We start from the raw sequence: 18,510 nt of genomic DNA on the forward strand, positions 1-18,510 counted from the left end.
TTCACTTATGGACATATATTTGAAGTACCAAAATAAATAGCAGCAAACCAAACCAATAATATATTTAGAAGTTATCATGTCCATGTAATATTTATCTCAGGAATGGAAAGGTGGTTTTCTATTATCAAATCTATTATTGTTTTGTTTGTTTGTTTTTAGAGAGAGAGGGAGAGAGCGCGTGCGCGCGCGAGCGTGGGTACATGTGCATGCATGAGCTGGGGAGCCCAGTGCAGCTTGATGGCATGACCCTGAGATCATGACATGAGCAGAAATGAAGTCACTTCACTGACTGGGCTACCAGGTGCCCTAGAAAACCATTATTGTATTTTAACATAGTAATGTATTTAGAGAGAAAAACTATATGTTTCAAAATAAGTGGGAAATTACATTTATTGTTATAAAATATTCTTAGTTGATTAGGAATGTAAGGGAATGAATTTTTTTTTTTTAACTGAACCATACTAAAAAATCAACGAATGAAGAAAGAAAGAATGGAAAAGAAGAGAAGACAGGGAAGGAAGGGGAGAGAGGGACAGAAAGAAGGAGGGAGGAAAAAACTAACTCTTAATGAATGCTGAAGTGGTAAAAGCATTATCTTTAAAGTTAGAAACAAATCCATAGTGGTCACTATATCTACTTTGTCCTATTCAGCATCTACTGGAGGTCTTAACAAGCACCTATCAGATAAAATATGTCATAGCAATAATGAAAGAGGTTAAGGATTTGAAGAAAGAATCTGACTGCCATGTTGCTAGCTATAAGATTAGCTACATGTGAGATCTTAAACTATCTTCACAAACTACTGGAACTAATAAAAGTAAACAAGTTTCCCAGATAAAAAATGTAGAAAGATTTTTTATGGAATTGGTTAGCTGGTCATAAGAATTTTTTGAGGGTAGGAAACTTACAAAGCAAACCTAATTTAAAGGAAGATAATGGGGATTGGGGTCACCATAACAAATACTTCTATCTGTAATAAGCTATAGTAATTAAAACTATATAGTTTTGATACAGAGATAAACACATATGCTGATGAAATAATGCGGAGGGCCCAGAAATAGATTCTGTTACTGGGGTCCATACAGAGGTTGTATGCAGCTTTATCGTTTTTAGTTAAGGGAAGAGTCGCTCAGTGATGGTTCTCTATAGTTGTCTATCCATATAGAAAAGGGTAAGATTAGATATCTACAGTGACTCACACACAAAATACATTCTTGATGAGTAAAAGATTAAAACATTGAAAGTAACTTTAAAATTTTTATAAGAAAATACCAGATAATACGTTTATGACAGGGTAGAGGGGCAGATATTAATAAACAAAAGTATAAGCTAGAAGAAATGTTTAATGAAATTGACTACTTAAAAAAACCAAAGGAGGGGCGCCTGGGTGGCTCAGTTGGTTGAGTGTCCAACTTTTGATTTTGGCTCAGATCATGATCTCGTGGGCTGTGAGATGAAGCCCTGAATTGGGCTCCATGCTCAGTGCGGGTGGTTCAAGATTCTCTCCTTCTACCTCCTTTGTGCTCTCTCAAATAAATAAATACATAAAATACATGGGGGGTTAAGGGGGTAGAAGAAGAATAAATGAAACAAGATGGGATTGGGAGGGAGACAAACCATAAGTGACTCTTAATCTCACAAAACAAACTGAGGGTTGCAGGGGGCTTGGGAGAGGGGGATGGGGTTATGGACATTGGGGAGGGTATGTGCTATGGTGAGCGCTGTGAAGTGTGTAAACCTGGCGATTCACAGACCTGTACCCCTGGGGATAAAAATACATTATATGTTTATAAAAAATTTTTAAAAAAAGGAAACTAAAGGAGATGCTTAATAAATTTGACTACTTTAAAACTGAACCACTGTTTATTAGAAGGATACTACTAAAAGAGTAAAAAAAACAACCTACATAAGCTTACAAGCAAAATATATTTTAAAAAAAGACAATACATGAAATGATTAAATGAAATGAATGGATGATTTACAGAAGGTAAATGGAAAATTAACACAAGAAACGGTACTCTGTCTTGCTAGATTAAGGAAATGCACATTAAAGTGACAGTTATAGAATTGGCAAAAATTAGAAAAGCCAAATATAATTAATCGTAGTAGAGGATTTGAGAAACAGAGGGATCTAATATTCTGGGGACAATATAAATTGATGTTAGTACTTTGGACAGCAACTTGGGAATTGAAGTAATATATTTCTGTCCTAATACTCTGCAACTGAAAAGCTGTTTATGACAGTGTCATTTGTAATAGAGAAAATGGAAACAAGAATAAGGTCTATCATAGGGGAATGAGCAAAAATAAACTGTGGCGAAGTTATAGAAAAATCTTAAATATATTCTTGAGTGAAAAATGCAAGTTGCAAAAGTATACATAAAGACACTTAATTGCACACAGTGTCAGCTCCTATTTTATAGGTGCATACATATATAATAAGAGCACAAAAACCTACAGAGGAATTTTGAATGCCAACAGAGAGAAAACGCTTCCTTTAAGAAGAGAAATGGAAATGGAGTAGAACATAGCCGTATGTGAAATTTTAATTTAAAAAAAATGAAGCAATGGGGCAACTGGCTGGCTCAGTTGGACGAACATGAAACTTTTGATCTTGGGGTCATGAGTTTGAGCCCCATGTTGGAGAGATTGTTAACTATAAGCACTATACAGTAGATCTCTAGGATTTATTTTTCTTATCTGGAACTTTTTCTTTATTCTGTATTAATGTGACTTTTTTTTACTTCTAGGTCTTCAGCTTTGCTTGTGAAGGCTGCGAAAAGGTGACACTTAATATACCTTCCAAACTAGAGGCAGACAAAATAGTGGGCAGAGGTGAGAAATTTCAAAACAAATGTTTTTAAAACAAATTCAGTTTATTTATGCTGAAAAGAGCATATTATCGAAACATTGCCTTTGGAATTAGCCTTAATCTATTTATAAATAGATATAATTCAAGATAGCTTTAAATATATATTCTATTCTTTATAACTCCATTGAATTCTGTGGTTAATTCCCATGCAAATGTTCCAAATCCCCATTTTTGTAGTCATTCATGCTTTAACAGTTTAAAGATTACATAAAGGGTTACACGTAGGGGGCACTTGGGTGGCTCAGTCAGCTCAGTGTCTGACTCTTGATTTCTGCTCAGGTCATGATCCCAGAGTCCTGAGATCCAGCCCCACATTGGTCTCTGGGCTGGGTATGGAGTCGGCTTGGGATTCCCTCTTTCCCTCTCCCACTACCCCTCCCTCCACTCTCCAGTGCGTGCGCTCTCTCTCTCTAAATAAATAAATAAAATATTAAAAAAAAAAAGTTACAAGTGGAATGTAACACTTTCATTACCCTAGTATTCTAAGCATTAGAGAAGTATAGATAAGTGCTGAGAAAATCAGAACAGGTTTTTTTTTTTTTTAAATCAGTGCTAGAGCTGGATTGCGGAACATCACAAGATGAGCCATTCCATCCAAACTGTACTTAATGAGCCATTTTTACATGGAGAAACTGGGGGACTTTATAAACTTTCCCAGCAGCTGGGAAGTTCTGCCCAGGTGTTCTTTTCATGTGGTCTAGAAAGTATAAGAGGAAAGCATCATGTTTGTTTTGTTTTGTTTTGTTTTGTTTAGAGAGATATAACTTGTCCCAGACATGCCAAATTTACTTTTTCAGCAAAGTGTCTCATATCTGGTTAAGTGCCTCATTTAATTTGTATTAAACAAACGTCACTTTAATTCCTACGGGAAGGAAGAAAAAAGAGGATGTAAAAGAGAGGGAATGTTCCTTTGAGAATAGACAAGAAGTTATCCTTATGCTAAAAATGTCAAGATGAGAGAAATATGTTCATTAAACATGTTCATTTCTTTTTAAATCAATGTTTCCATCTGTGACGGATGGGATTAAAGTGACAAGACTTTACATGGGTAGCAGTAATCCTTTGAGAGGCACATTCATTTAAGGGCACATTCATATATCCGTTTGGTTGTTGTTAAAACTGACAGTTGAAGAATGAGATGAATTAGATACTTTTGATATAAGTTTCAAAACAGTACTGTTGATATTTATATCTCATTACTTCTTACTCCCAAGAGGAAAACTCCCAGGGAGAGAAGACCCACATGCAGAGCTTCAATGAGGAACCCTGGAAAGCTGAGACTAGGAACACAGAGAGGACCATGGGCATAGGGGGAGCTGGTGGGAGGTGGGAGGTGGGTAACGGGAGTGCCAGTGGGAAGATTTCAAAGAGAGACATTCCTTACTTGACTATTTGCCAAATTCATACCCCCTGTTGCTCTTTGGGCTCAGGTGTGTAACTTCTGGCTGAATCTTAAAAGACTCACACTATAGTGTTCAGGGGAAAACCTTCCTGTTTGTTTATTCAGCTGTGTGTGGGGGCGTGGATATTGGCTTTGTCATGATTGCAGCACACACGCCTCATTAATAGGAAGATCATTTGCATAACCCTCTAGAAATATATAAAGGTCTAAAAACACCTTACTTGATACATGTATACAATCAAAAATTATTATTATTTTTTTTAAAGATTTTATTTATTTATTTGACAGAGAGAAATCACAAGTAGATGGAGAGGCAGGCAGAGAGAGAGGGAAGCAGGCTCCCTGCTGAGCAGAGAGCCCGATGCGGGACTCGATCCCAGGACCCTGAGATCATGAACTGAGCTGAAGGCAGTGGCTTAACCCAGGTGCCCCTCAAAAATTATTTTTTAACTGAAGGACTGTTTTCATTTTTTATACATGTAAAGAATCTAAAATATTTGGTAAATGCAAAATGATTGGTTTATTTGATTCTACTTCTTGATTTTGAAGAAGTTGTATACTTTGTTTTAATACTTCTCTTTTCTTTTTGCATGTGTTTCTACTCTGCAACTTGGAAACTTTTGCTTGCAGTTAATCTGAAAGAGTGCCTCAGGTCTGCCAACCTTATCCAGTCCAGTGACTCTGATTTCAGAGTTCTAGATGACGGGTCAGTATACACAGCCAGCACCGTGGTGATGTCTGATGAGAAAAGATCATTCACCATATGGCTTTCTGACACCAAGACACAGACACAGAAAGAGATTAAGGTGCTCCTGGAACATCAGAAGAAGGTATTCAAAATACATTGATATGTTCAGGCATGCTTTTCATTTAAATCTTTAATTAAAAATTGCAAAGACGGGGGGCGCCTACGTGGCTCAGTCAGTCAAGTGTCTGCCTTAGATGGCTTAGGTCATGATCCCAGGGTCCTTGGATCAAGCCCCTCCCAAGGCACTTTGCTCAGTGGGGAGCCTGCTTCTCCCTCTTCCTCTTCCCCAGCTTGTGTGCTCTGTCAAATAAACACATAAAATCTTAAAAAAAATTTAAAAATTGCAAAGAGGACAAAAGATAAATTAGTTTTTTATCTTTTGCTTTTCCTTCCCCTTCAGTTTGCTCTCCCTCCCTCCGCCCCCTCTGTCTCTTACGCTTCTCCCCCACCAAGAGTGGCTAACCATTGGCTTTGGATGGTTAGCCACTCTTGGTGGGGGAGAAGCGTAAGAGACAGAGGGGGCGGAGGGATTTTTGTGATGGTGGAAATGTTCTATAATCTGCATGGTCTGATATGGCAGCCAAATATTAATGGCTAATGAGCGCTAGGCATGTGGCTAGTGTGACTGAAGGACGGCATTTTTTATTTTATTTAATTACAATCAATTTAAATTTAAATAGTCACATATAGTTAGAGCTACCATATTGGAGAGGGCAGAGGAGGGTGTTAAGGCAATGAAGAATGTATGTTTTCTTGCTCTGGTTCTCCTGAGTGAGTGAGGTTTTAGCAGAAAAGAACACTCTGTCTTCAGTATTATAAAGAGGACACATTAGCTTTCTCTATGTGAGGGTAAAAAGAGGAAAAACTAAGAGTGCAGTGATGATTTTCCTAACCTGAAAGTATGGTCAGTATTAGAAGGGTATAGAAAGTGAAATTCTTCAGTTTATGAAAACTTTAAACTTTGGATGTGGTCTTTCTTCCCCATCTAATGCCAAAAGACCGTATTATCTGGCATTTAGCTTCAGCTTGGAGAGCTGTGAACTGAGCCTCTTGGGCAAAGTGAGGTTGATGGACTGTCCACTCCTTTGCAACAAAGTCGGCTGTGATACTTTTATTTATTTAATTTTCTTTCTCTAAATTCAGGTACTGAGGAAAAGAGATGCTAAAGAAGCCGTTCTCAGGCGTTCCAAGAGGAGATGGGCCCCTATTCCCTGCTCCATGCAAGAGAATTCACTGGGCCCGTTCCCTTTGTTTCTTCAACAAGTAGGTTTTACATTCTTTCTGATTGGGAGTGTTTTAATTCCCAGAGTCTGCTTTGTTCAGGTTTTGTAAACTCTTGAGAGATTTAAAAGGAAACATATTTGATTGAAGATATTCATGAAGTGTAATCAAAGTAAGTAAAATGAGAAAATCTCTAAAAAGCTAATAATATGAAAAAGACTACAGCCATTAAAGGATGCTTATGAGCTTATTTGTTCAAAAGCCACTGGCTGTTGAGCCCCTGCTATGTCCCACGAAGGCACTGCTCTAAGTACGACCCTAGAAATAAATTTAGCCAAACCCTGGCTCTAGGTTATGAGCCTAGTAAGAAAGGCAGAGATAGGCACATGGTTATGATACTGGGTGATGAGTGCTGTGGCAGAGATGGTTTGGGTGATCTGAGAATTCATGGGATCCATACGAAGTCCTGGTGTGAAATGTGAAAATCAAGAAGAAGCTTAGGGAATCGTCCTTTAGGACCTAGGACCTAAAGAATGGTAAAGCGTTGTACAGGTAAGTAGTTATGGAAGAAGAGGGAGGAACAGAGGGTGAAGGTGAGCTCCTTAGTGGCTCCCAGGTAGCTCAGTCCTCCTGGTTATGATGGGGCTGGAGTAGGGAGACAAGGTTGAGAAGAGGCAGGTAGAGATCAAACCATGAGGGACTACTTGTGTACTATTAGGGAATTTAACTTTTTCATCAAAAGAAGAAGTTTTTAACCAGGTCAGGTTTACTTTTCATAAAGATCTAGATGAGACATATACAGTGAAAGCAGTTGCTGCAGTTGGGCTATGGCCCAGTGATTGCCTTTTCCTATTACTGTGCTTGATGTTTCATTCTGACTGTGTGACCTGTCTCCTCCCTTCTAGGGTCTTCCATGCTCCGGTGCTAGACCTTGTTTCTTATTTTCAAATTTTGTACTTGAAACACTCAGGAGGCATATTAAGAAATGGTTTCTGATTACCAGTTATACCGATCACAGCTAATATTAACCTCTGCATCGCTAAGCCAGTTGCTACCTCTTGGTCCTCTTTTCCTTGACCTGTGTCCCTTTGACATAGCTTATCCTTTCCTCCTCCTCCAAATACTCTCTTCACTGGGCTTCTAGGACACCACTCACCTAGTTTCCCACTTACCTCACTGGCCATTCTTTTCTTACTGAGTTCTGCTGGTTTTTCCTCATTCCTATGCCCATCCTTTCAAAACTTTGGAGAGCTCTAGGCTCAGCCTGTGAACCTTGTCTCTTGTTTATTTGTATTCATTCTCTTGCTAATCTCATCCAGTCTTACAGCTTTAAGTACTACTCTCTATTGGAGACGTAAGGCCTTATATTTCTGGGACAGACTGCCTAATTGATATTTCCACTTGGAAGCTTAATGGATATTTCATACTTAACATAGGCAGGGAAAAAAAGTTAGGGTATTCTCCTAAAAACACCCCCCATCTCAGTTAATGGCACCTCCATTCTTTCAATTGTTGAGGTATTAGAGTCTCTTGGGTTTTGGTTGTAGAGAACATACTTCTCTCTCAGCAGTTAACAGATAGGGATTTATTACACCATATAAGCAGTTGACAGAGTTGTTGGGAATACTGAAGAAAGGAAATTTAGATTGAACTTTCAGGAATGAATCCCCAAGCTACATTGCTGAATCCACAACCAGGGCACATGCTGTTTTCTCCATGATGGGACAGTCACTAATTCAGGAACTTATGCCACTAAGTGGCATAAGCATGACAGAGATTTATTTATTTTATGTGGAAGTGTGATCTGGTAAAGAGATTCTAATCTGAAAAATCACCAAAGACAAGACTTCTTTCTTTTTTAGATTGACCTTGAACTCTGCAGGTTCACGATGGCTCCTAATTGCGTCCAAATGGGGGAGCACATCCCTTCACTTTCAATACAGTTTAGGGCTTGCATATGTTATTTCTGCTCATATCCCATTGACCTGATCTTTTCATGTGGCCATACCTAATTGTAAGTGAGCCCGAGAAATGGGTCTCTTTTGGGCAGTCTTGCACTCAGCTATAAATTCCAACACAAAGGAACATGGGCAGGATAGATATTAGGGGATATCCGCACACTCTGACATAGTGTCATCTTCACACCACACATCCAACCCGTAGGCAAATCCTACCGGCCATACCTGCAAATTAGACCCAGGATCTATGCATTTCTCACCAGCTCTACTGCTATCATGAATTCTTGCAGTAACTAAATGGTCTTCCTGCTTTGTTGCTTACCCACCGTGTTTAGTCTTAACAAAACACCAAGTATTACCTTTTTAAAGTATAAATTAAATATATTACACTTGTCTAAATTTTCCAGTAGTTTCCCACCTGACTCCAAGGAAAAGTCAACACCGTTGGAATCACTTACATGATGTGGTCTCATGTCCTACTTCTTGCCCACTACCTTTCTCTGCTCCAAGCACTGTGGCCTCTTTACTGTTCCTTGAACACTTTGGGCACAGCCCTAACCCGGTCCCTTTGTGCTTTGTGTTTCCTCTGCCAGGAAGAATTGTCCCTATTTATTCTCATATGTCATTCTTTTAATTTTTGCCAGTTCTCCTCCCTAAGAAACATTCAAATTAACGTTCCTTTCACCAGTATATGAGTCTCTGATGGTCTGGCTCCTGCTAAAAATGGGCATTATTGTTCTTTTCCATTTGCCAAATCTCTCGATGGGAAATTATTGTTTATTGTTTTTAATTACATTTTCTTTGGTGACTTTTTACGTTGGACGTGATTTTCATTAAATCTGAGGTTTAAAAAAGTCTTTTGCCAAATGCTCCTTACTGTTTTGTGTGCTGATGAAGTGATAAATGTGATTACTATTTTATTAAATTCTCTTTAAAATAAAAATGATAGAAATGCATAAACTACATTTAAAAAATAACATTTTAACAGATTTTTAATTTAAAAGTTTTACAAATTTTTTTTTCCTCTTAGGTTCAGTCTGACGCAGCACAGAACTATACCATCTTCTACTCAATAAGTGGGCGTGGAGTTGACCAGGAACCTTTAAATTTGTTTTTCATAGAAAAAGACACCGGAAATTTGTATTGTACCCGGCCTGTGGATCGTGAAGAATATGATATTTTTGATGTAGGAGTTTTGTTGATATATGTGATTTTAAATGATTAAACTACGTTTCTTCTGATACTCCATGTCCTCTTTCCTGTCTTCTTGCATTCTTTCCTTAGAGTCAAAGAAAATAGGTTGTGGAATATTTTGGAATATTTGCTCTGCTCTTTATTTTAACTCTGGTAGGTAAAAGTGAAGCAAAGAGGTTAGTTGTATTTGGATATAAATTCCAGTATATTTTCAGAGTTGATTTTGTTTATGAAATACTTTCTCTAGTTACACATTTTCCTCTCTACAGGACATGGCCACCATTGATTGGAAGGGTCTTCGTCCCTCTTCTGTTCTGTTTTATTTATTTATTTAAAACTTTTTTTCCCATTCTTCCTTCTGCATATGTGATTCTCTGATCATGTCTGAGAACTAGATAAGAAAGCAAAAGTGGGAGACCAAACCCAATCAAGGTCAATAAGCCAGGCTTCTGTTATGAGTGAGCTTACAGTCAATGCGGAATAGCTCAGACGATTTTCAGTGTAATATGGTCAGTTCTTTGGGGTTATGTGGTCCTCACTGTGGTGAAGGAGGGGATGTTTCTCCATGAGAAAGAGGGATTCTTTCCCTAGACAAGGAACGGATGCTGGTAAGCAGACATAACTGATGTTTACCACATGGCATTGCTTTTGGTTAGAAAATTTTCAACTTGGTGTTGTAATCACGCTCTGAGTAGCAATACTCTATGTTGGCTGATAGAATTTAAATAAAAAAAAAGAAATACATTCTATTCGCCATTATATTGTCCTTTGATTAATTGGCAGTGCAGAAACTGGTAAATGTGTTCTGTTAAAAAAAAATCTCTTACAAATATGTGATCTATTAGGCAAAACAATAAAAGGTCTTGTTAGTTGCAAGATTGAGAATCATGGCTTTCTTTAGGTAATATAATAGGGATCGTTCCCACTGCATGAGTTTCATTGTTCTCCCCAATATAACGTTCTGATTATGGAGAGAATAAGAACTATACTCTGAGTCTAATGGACAGAGTTGTCTCTGACTTGACTGTACTTTGGAGTCTTATTTGAAGTGCATTTTTAACCAAATACTGAATTCCTCTTACAGCACTTAAAAGTGTTCTTCTATTTGATGTTTTGATGATTAAAAAAGAATTGAAGAGAATTTTTTAAGTCATTAATTACTGAAAAGATTTGCAGAGAAGGTAGCAGATAAAGCATAGTGTTCTCTCTTGCTAGAGTCAAGTATTAATGGACTATTGGCTTTGCTTTTTCCTGTTTTCCAGTTGATTGCCTATGCCTCGACTGCAGATGGGTATTCAGCAGACTTACCTCTTCCACTGCCCATCAGAGTGGAGGATGAAAATGACAACCACCCTATTTTCACAGAAGCTGTTTATAATTTTGAAGTTCCAGAAAGTAGCAGAGTTGGTAAGATAATTTTTTTTAATTGAACTTTTCTGTATGTGCTTTCTTTTGCCATTTATATTTTTTTCTCCTAGGAAATGTATGTTCATTTCCTTTGCTCTTACTTTCCTGGTATTTATCTTGCTCTTAACTGTTTTTTAAATCTAGTTAAAAATGCTTTTTACATAGTAAGGATACTAACCTATTGTCACCTGGCCAATATTTTCCCAGTGTATTGTTGCTTTTCAATTCTGTTTAAAGCTGCTTTTTTGAGGTAAAGAAGTTCAGGATTTCCATTTAGTTAAATCTATCCTTCCTTAGACCCATAAAGGCCTATTCTTTCGTACTTTATGGTAAGGAAATTTTATTTTTTTACTTACATTTTTTATTTAAATGCAATTAATTAACATACAATGTATTATTAGTTTCAGAGGTAGAGGTCAGTGATTCATCAGTCTTATGTAATACCTGGTGCTCATTATATCACGTGCCCTCCTGATTGTCCACCACCCAGTTTCCCCATTTCCTCAACTCCTTCCCTCCAGCAGCCCTCAGTTTGTTTCCTAAGATTAAGAGTCTTATGGTTTCTCTCTTTCTCTCTCTGATTTCATCTTTTTTTATTCTTTCCTCTTTGCACTATGATCTTCTGTTTCGTTTCTTAAGTTCCACGTATGAGTGAGATAATATAATAATTGTCCATCTTGGGTTGACTTATTTTGCTTAGGAAAATACCCTCTATTCCCAGCTACGTCATTGCAAATGGCAAGATTTCATTTTTTTGGTGGCTGAGTTTTATATATATATATATATATATATATATATATATATATACACACACACACACACATATATATTCTTTATCAATTCGTCTATTGATGGACATCTGGACTCTTTCCATAGTTTGGCAATTGTGGACATTGCTGCTATAAACATTGGGGTGCAGGTACCCCTTTGGATCACTACATTTGTATCTTTGGGATAAATAACTAGTAGTACCATTGCTGGATTATAGGGCAGCTCTATTTTCAACATTTTTTTTTAAATTTATTTATTTATTTGAGAGAGAGCATGAGCGGGGGAGAAGGGGTGACTCCCCAGTGAGCAGGGAGCCCAGTGTGGGACTTGATTCCAGGACCCTGGGATCATGACTTGAGAGCCGAGGACAGACATTTAACCGACTAAGCCACCAAGGTGCCCCTATTTTCAACTTTTTGAGGGACCTCCATAATGTGCTCCAGAGTGGCTAACCAGCTTGCATTCTTACCAGTGGTGTGAGAGGGTTTCCCTTTCTCTGCATCCTTGCCAATATGTCATTTCTTGACTTGTAAATGTTAGCCGTTCTAACCAGTGTGAGGTGGTATCTCATTGTGGTTTTAATTTGTTTTTCCCTGATGCTGAGTGATGTTGGACACTTTTTCATATGTCTGTTGGCCATTTGGATGTCTTCTTTGCAGAAATGTCTGTTCATGCCTTCTACCCATTTCTTGATTGGATTATTTGTTCTTTGGGTGTTGAGTTTGATAAGTTCTTCATAGATTTTGGATATTAGCCTTTTATCTGATAAGACATTTGCAAATATCTTCTCCCATTCTGTCTTTTATCTTTTGGTTTTATTGACTGTTTCCTTTGTTGTACAAAAGCTTTTTATCTTGATGAAGTCCCAATAGTTCATTTTTGCCTTTGTTTCCCTTGCATATGGGAACTTTTAAAAGTAAAATGTATTATATTAAATATTTTTGTCTACATTTTTTGAGACGTTGGGTTTTTTTTTACCCAAGACCAGATTATCTTGGGATGATACAGAACCAGTATCTACTTCCCAGAAAATATGAATCCTATCATATCCAAACAGAGTGTAACCTACAGGGTAGTACAGGAATCTCGTGTTGTCAATACGATACCAATTAATTATAAAAACAGATAACAGTTATTTAAGCTTTGAATTATATTTAGTTTATATACCTTATTTCACTTTGTCATTTTGTGGGCTTATCATTATTCTCACCTCCAAGACAAGACATACAGAATAAAGTCACAATAAAATTAAAATTAGTATCAATATTTTTATTAGGTTTTATTTAGGAAGGTATTAAATAACACCTACTGAAAACACAATTTTTTAAAGCTCTTATTTATATTATCTCCTTTCTTAAAACTACTACTATACTACTTCCAATTTAGAATGAATACGGGATAACTTTAGAGACAGTTACATCACGTGTTCTAAACACTTGTTCAGACACATGGAAAACCAAAGTATTCAGGCTAGTTGGCCCTTCAAATGTGGCATTATGATGTCTTCTGAGATTCACAATATGGAAAATAACCATTCACAATAAAGTTGAAAGAATGTGGACTCATTCATAAAGGATGACTTTGCTAACTTGCCTATTAAGTTTCAAGTAGTTACTTAGATCTTCACTAGATTTTTATATCTGCTATTCCTCTTTATATTTTACTTTGATAATTTGATGTCATAGATGCTAATCTCTTTATTACTCATATAGTACAATTAAAAAAATAAAAATTGTTGGTTTGGAGTTTAAAAAACCTAGTTTTCGATTTGGGGTCTGTTATTAACTCACTGTGGGAAATGGTGGAAGTCCCTTTGAGCTCTCTGAGCTGTAAAGGAGTTAATTACATTAGATGACATATAATATTTTTAGCTTCACAGTGACAATGACTCTGGTACTATTTTCTTTTTTTTGTAAAGAGAGATTATTGGTTGCCAAGTCTTTCTCGAGGATTCTGTTCTCTATGATAGTGACAGATAATAATCAAGGACAAATTCTTTGATGCCTTGATTCATCTAAGGCACTTGAAGCCTCTCACATGAGAAGGTTTGAGGCAGTTTGGGCTGTGATACTCTGAACTATTAGGTGTTCCTTGACTTTGTCTTAACTCACACACAGAGGTTTGGACGAAGGGTGCTCAACTAATATTTAAGTATAGCACTCATGAAGAGGACTTTTGAAGTCAATATTTTAGGAAGATTTTTCTGTGTAAGTAATGCAGTTCTTACCCAGAGAATTAAAATAGTGTTTGTGTCCTGTCAGTAAAATTTCAAGAAGAACGTATTCTGCCTTACAAAGATTAGAAACTTTTTCTATGCAAACATGGATAAACAGCATTTTTTTTCTTATCATAAGATGATTACTTCATGTCTTTGTATGGATCTGCTGCAAAAATCTTGTCATTATTTATAAATAGGTAATTGGATATTCTCTACTATTTTTATATGTATGTATATATATATATACACATTTATTTATACATACACACACATATATGCAAATTTTAAGGACGTATAGTGAAAAATTATTTAAAACTAATATTTCCTTACATTAATTAGTTTTTATTTCAACAAATCGTATATGTGTGTGATATGTATATATGTGACTGTACCTGTCTATGTATTTTTCCCCAGGTCAGTCTTACATACAGGGCTATAGGCAAAGTGGATCTATGTATTATATTTTCATGGGCACTGGAACACTGTCCTTAGCACTATACAATACCACCTCTTTGTATGCTTTGATAGCTGTAATCCTTTACCAGAAAAATTTTCTTACGTTCCGTACAGATGACAAGTATTAAGGGTTCCAACTGAAGAAGCAGTTGACTTAAATTCCTCCTGAAGGGTGAATAGTACGAAATCCCTTCCTGAGGATTAAGTGGGGCTGAGGGCAATGAGGTGTTGATGCTTAGTGGGTGAGAAAGAATGAGACACGTCAGAGACCAGTAAAAAACATCAGAGAATAGAGATTAGACTGTGAAAGGTCAGCTTGGCCATTTATACAATTATATGCCAAGTCAGTCTTGATTTATCTATTAATCAGAAATTAAATTTAAAAATTTGATTTATGTAGGAAATCAAATGGTTTCTCTCTCCAGCTAGATTTGTTCTTGAAGTGTGTGGAAATATGTGTTGAAATTCTTCTTTTTTAAAGAGATTTTATTTGAGAGAGAGAGAGCAGGAGTGGGGCGGGGGACAGTGGGAGAGGGAGAAGCAGGCTCCCCACTGAGCCGGGAGCCTGAGGCGGGGCTCGATCCCAGATCCCAAGACCCTGGGATCATGACCTGAGCAGAATGCAGACGCCTAAAGACTGAGCCACCCAGGTGCCCCATGTTGAAAATATTCTTGATTGCCATTTTAATAAGTTTTTAGTAATTTACTGTCAAACATTTTTAACAGTGAACAGAGTAAAAGTGCACTTTGATTCCCAGCATCATAGGGTTTTACATTATAAACCTGAAGTCCTCTTCACTGGTGCTCTCTAAAGATGGAATAGCTCAAATAAGAAATGCACTTAAAATTAGATTGCCACTGTCATTGTTAAAATTTGAAAAATATAAGGACTCCTAAATATGTTTTGTAGTTCTTGAAATTAAAGGCTCTTTTTTTTTCCCTTTTTAACATGTAGGTACTACAGTGGGAGTGGTTTGTGCCACAGACAGAGATGAACCAGACACGATGCATACACGCCTGAAGTATAGCATTTTGGAGCAGAGCCCGAGGTCCCCAGGGATCTTCGCTGTGCATCCCAGCACAGGTGTCATCACCATAACCTCGCACTATCTGGACCGAGAGGTAGCTTTCCACTCCGTGGAACATCATTTTACTGGGGCTCGAGATTCCTACCCCATTTACTGCAGTTGGCTCTCCCATGGTCCTAGGTGTTTCTAGACATCAGAATTCCTGGTCTTGTTACCTGTATTTTTGTTTTTGTTTTTTTAAATTATTACTTCTATTTTCTTAGGTAAGAGAAGCCATAGGATTATTGCAGATCAATTGTTGCTTAGTAGGAGTAGGAACAACATATATTTCTTATGAAAGTTGCTATTGTTAACTACTACTCTATTCCTGTATGTGACTAGTTGGTTCCAGCTCAGTAAAGGCTTCAGTGCTCATGTAGGACAATTAATTTTGCTTGTTGCATGAGTTTAGATCATAGACTGACCTCTGTCCAGTTATTGTTGATGGGAGCTTCTTAAGAGGAATGAATTAGTTGATATTAAGTTGATGGATTATTAGGAAACTTGTCACACTGGTTGGATAATAGTACTAGCATGTTGTCAGGTAGGGAGCACTTTTAGTTCAAATTCTTTATGCCTAATTCTATGCGGTCTATAATTTCCTTGCTTGACTGGATAGGTGTTCTATCCAATCTATAGAGGACAAATGTGACAGTCATAGTGATTCTCCTGAATCAAATTACTGCTCTGAATCATCTGATTTTTGTTATTGTTGCTCTGTCTATATTGTCAGCCTATGTTTAACTCAAAGCCCTGAATTATTGACTGAGGCAGATAAATCGATTTCATGTGCACTAAAGAGCTTGATTACCACACCTCCGTGGTTCCCACTATAACCTGATTAACACAAATAGAGAGCTCAGTATGACATGGAGAGATAATGTACAGAAGAAATCAGTGTAATTTGATGCCAAAGAAAAAGGGAGGGAATGATGAGAACCCATGAAAAGAAATCAAAAGTAGTATAAAGGTTCTGTTGGTTATTATTTTTATTTTTGTTTGTGGTCCGGACATTCTATGTGAGAAAGCACAGGATGGTAATAACAAATGGGCAAGTTTGAAGGGTCAATATGCATGTGTTTTTGTGTATGTGGGATAGGTAGTCTATGTAATAAGCAAATATAAGCATCTTCCCTCATTTTTTGCGGGTGGAGAAATGAGGCTTAGAGAAATTAAATAATTTGAGGGTACACAGCTTGTGAGGTACACATCTGTGGTCAAACCCAGGTCTGTTTTCCTGATCAAAAAAAGGCCAACTGGATTTTTCGGGGAGCAGCCTCAAAGTGTGTTGTGAGAACAACACAGAAAATGAAGAAATGAACAAGGGAGATAAAAACAAGCAAAAAACTCAGTGCATTTAGAGGAAGAAAAAGCAGGGTATCAGACATTGGGGCCTAAAGGAGGAGCATTTCAGGGTGAGAATGTTGGTTTCCAGTGTGGAAGGGGGATAAGCAAAATGAACACCGGAGGGAGAGAGAGCAGGAAATTGAAGATGAGTCAAGTCAAAAAGTGAAAACAAAACAAAAAAAGGAGTGGCTACTGGATAGTAAGAGAGAAGGGAAAGGCAACAGAAGTAATTGTGTCGTAAAGTAGTTGAGTTCGTTTCATCATCACCACACCAGTTGCAAAAACTCTCCTCACTGAAGTCCATGGTGACCTCCTAATGGCGATGTCCACCCATGGCCTGGAGCCCCTGTCTATTGTTGGCACCTAATAGAACTCGTCTCTTTCCTGGTTCTTTTTCCGGTTTCCCTGATCTTTCCATTTTAGTACGTATAGCTTAGTGTTCTTACTTACCCTATTCTTGAAATGCTGCTGCTGTTCCTACTATCCTCAGTTCTTCCCTTTCCCTCTCCTAGATAGTCTGATTCCTGCTACAATTTGAATGACCATTTACACATTATTGGCCCCCGATTGGTATTTCGGCTGTGAGCTTTCCATATATGGCTGTGAGCTTTCCTGTAGGTATGGGGCCATACATCCAAGTGCCTTCTGAACCTGTCTCCTTCTATTTCCTTTAGGTGCATAAAATCCAGTATGTGCCAAACACAGCTCATTCCTTTTGGCTCTCCTTGCTAACTTTGTTCACGTCAGTAGAGAACGGGCTCTCCAGCATTTGCTACGTGACAGTTGATGATACACGCCCTCTGTCTGTCTCAGTAGGATGGCTGAACATCATACTCAACTTTCTCTCTTCTCTTATGTTTTATATGGAACCTACCATTACATCCTACTGAATGCTAACTCCCAAGGAACTTGCCTGTCACTCTTTCTCTCTGTCTTCGCAACTACTACCTCAGATTTGGATCAGCTGTCTTAGATAATTTCTTTGGTTTTCAGCTCAGTTTACCACAAATGATACTAAATCTTGAAGAAGCTTCTTTCTAAAACTCAGATGTTCTTATTTTGTGCTCCCCCTAGGAGTCCCACAAAACTTTTCCTAATTATCTGCTACTTAAGTGTAAATCTAAATTCTTAGTATGGCTTTTTGTAACTTAACCCATATTTACCTTTTCAGCTTCTCCCTGTCTTCTAATTTCTTAAAGTGTACACAAATACAGAATCCAATAAAAGCATGGATAGGCACAGATAGAAGAGTGTACAGTTGAGGTTTCATTTGTAAGTCAAAGCATATGTTTTCAAAACTAATTAAATACTTGCTTTGTTTTCAGACTGTAGAAAAGTACTCACTGATAATGAAAGTACAAGACATGGATGGTCAGTTTTTTGGACTGATGAGTACATCAACTTGTATGATCACAGTAAAAGATTCAAATGACAATGCACCGACTTTCAAACAAAATACCGTAAGTATATAAATTCAGAATATGCCTCCACTTGTCAACTGTCATTTGTTATTGAATATGAATTAACAAAATATAGATCATGCTTTGATGTATGTTTATTTTTATGAATAAAATTAAAGTTTAAATAGCTGACATATAATTCTCTTTTATTTATTCGTAGCAGTATTTATATTACCTCCTTCTAATAAGAGCAGGTAACATTCATCTTCATTTATCATGTTCTTTCATTTCAAGGATAATCCTTAATGAAACAACAGTCCTTGTAATTCATGGCTTTAAATAAACTAGATAAAAACTATAAGAACCAGTATTCTTAGAGTGGAAGAAATATTTTACTTCCTTTGTAGAGTTCTTTTTATTAAGTAAGTTTTTAATGAATTTTCTTCTGT

General features: G+C 37.2%; 1 protein-coding gene across 1 annotated transcript in view; it reads left to right on the top strand.

Moving 5' to 3' along the window:
- DSC3 (desmocollin 3) overlaps positions 1–18,510 on the top strand; it is a 44,878-nt gene that overhangs the window by 5,256 nt on the left and 21,112 nt on the right. Inside the window, 7 exon segments of the mRNA XM_032311058.1 lie at positions 2,751–2,835; positions 4,905–5,104; positions 6,166–6,285; positions 9,232–9,387; positions 10,658–10,802; positions 15,203–15,369; positions 17,987–18,121. Coding sequence (XP_032166949.1) covers positions 2,751–2,835; positions 4,905–5,104; positions 6,166–6,285; positions 9,232–9,387; positions 10,658–10,802; positions 15,203–15,369; positions 17,987–18,121 — 1,008 coding nt within the window.

Source organism: Mustela erminea, chromosome 13 (assembly GCF_009829155.1).
Source record: "Mustela erminea isolate mMusErm1 chromosome 13, mMusErm1.Pri, whole genome shotgun sequence".
Lineage (NCBI taxonomy): Eukaryota > Metazoa > Chordata > Mammalia > Carnivora > Mustelidae > Mustela > Mustela erminea.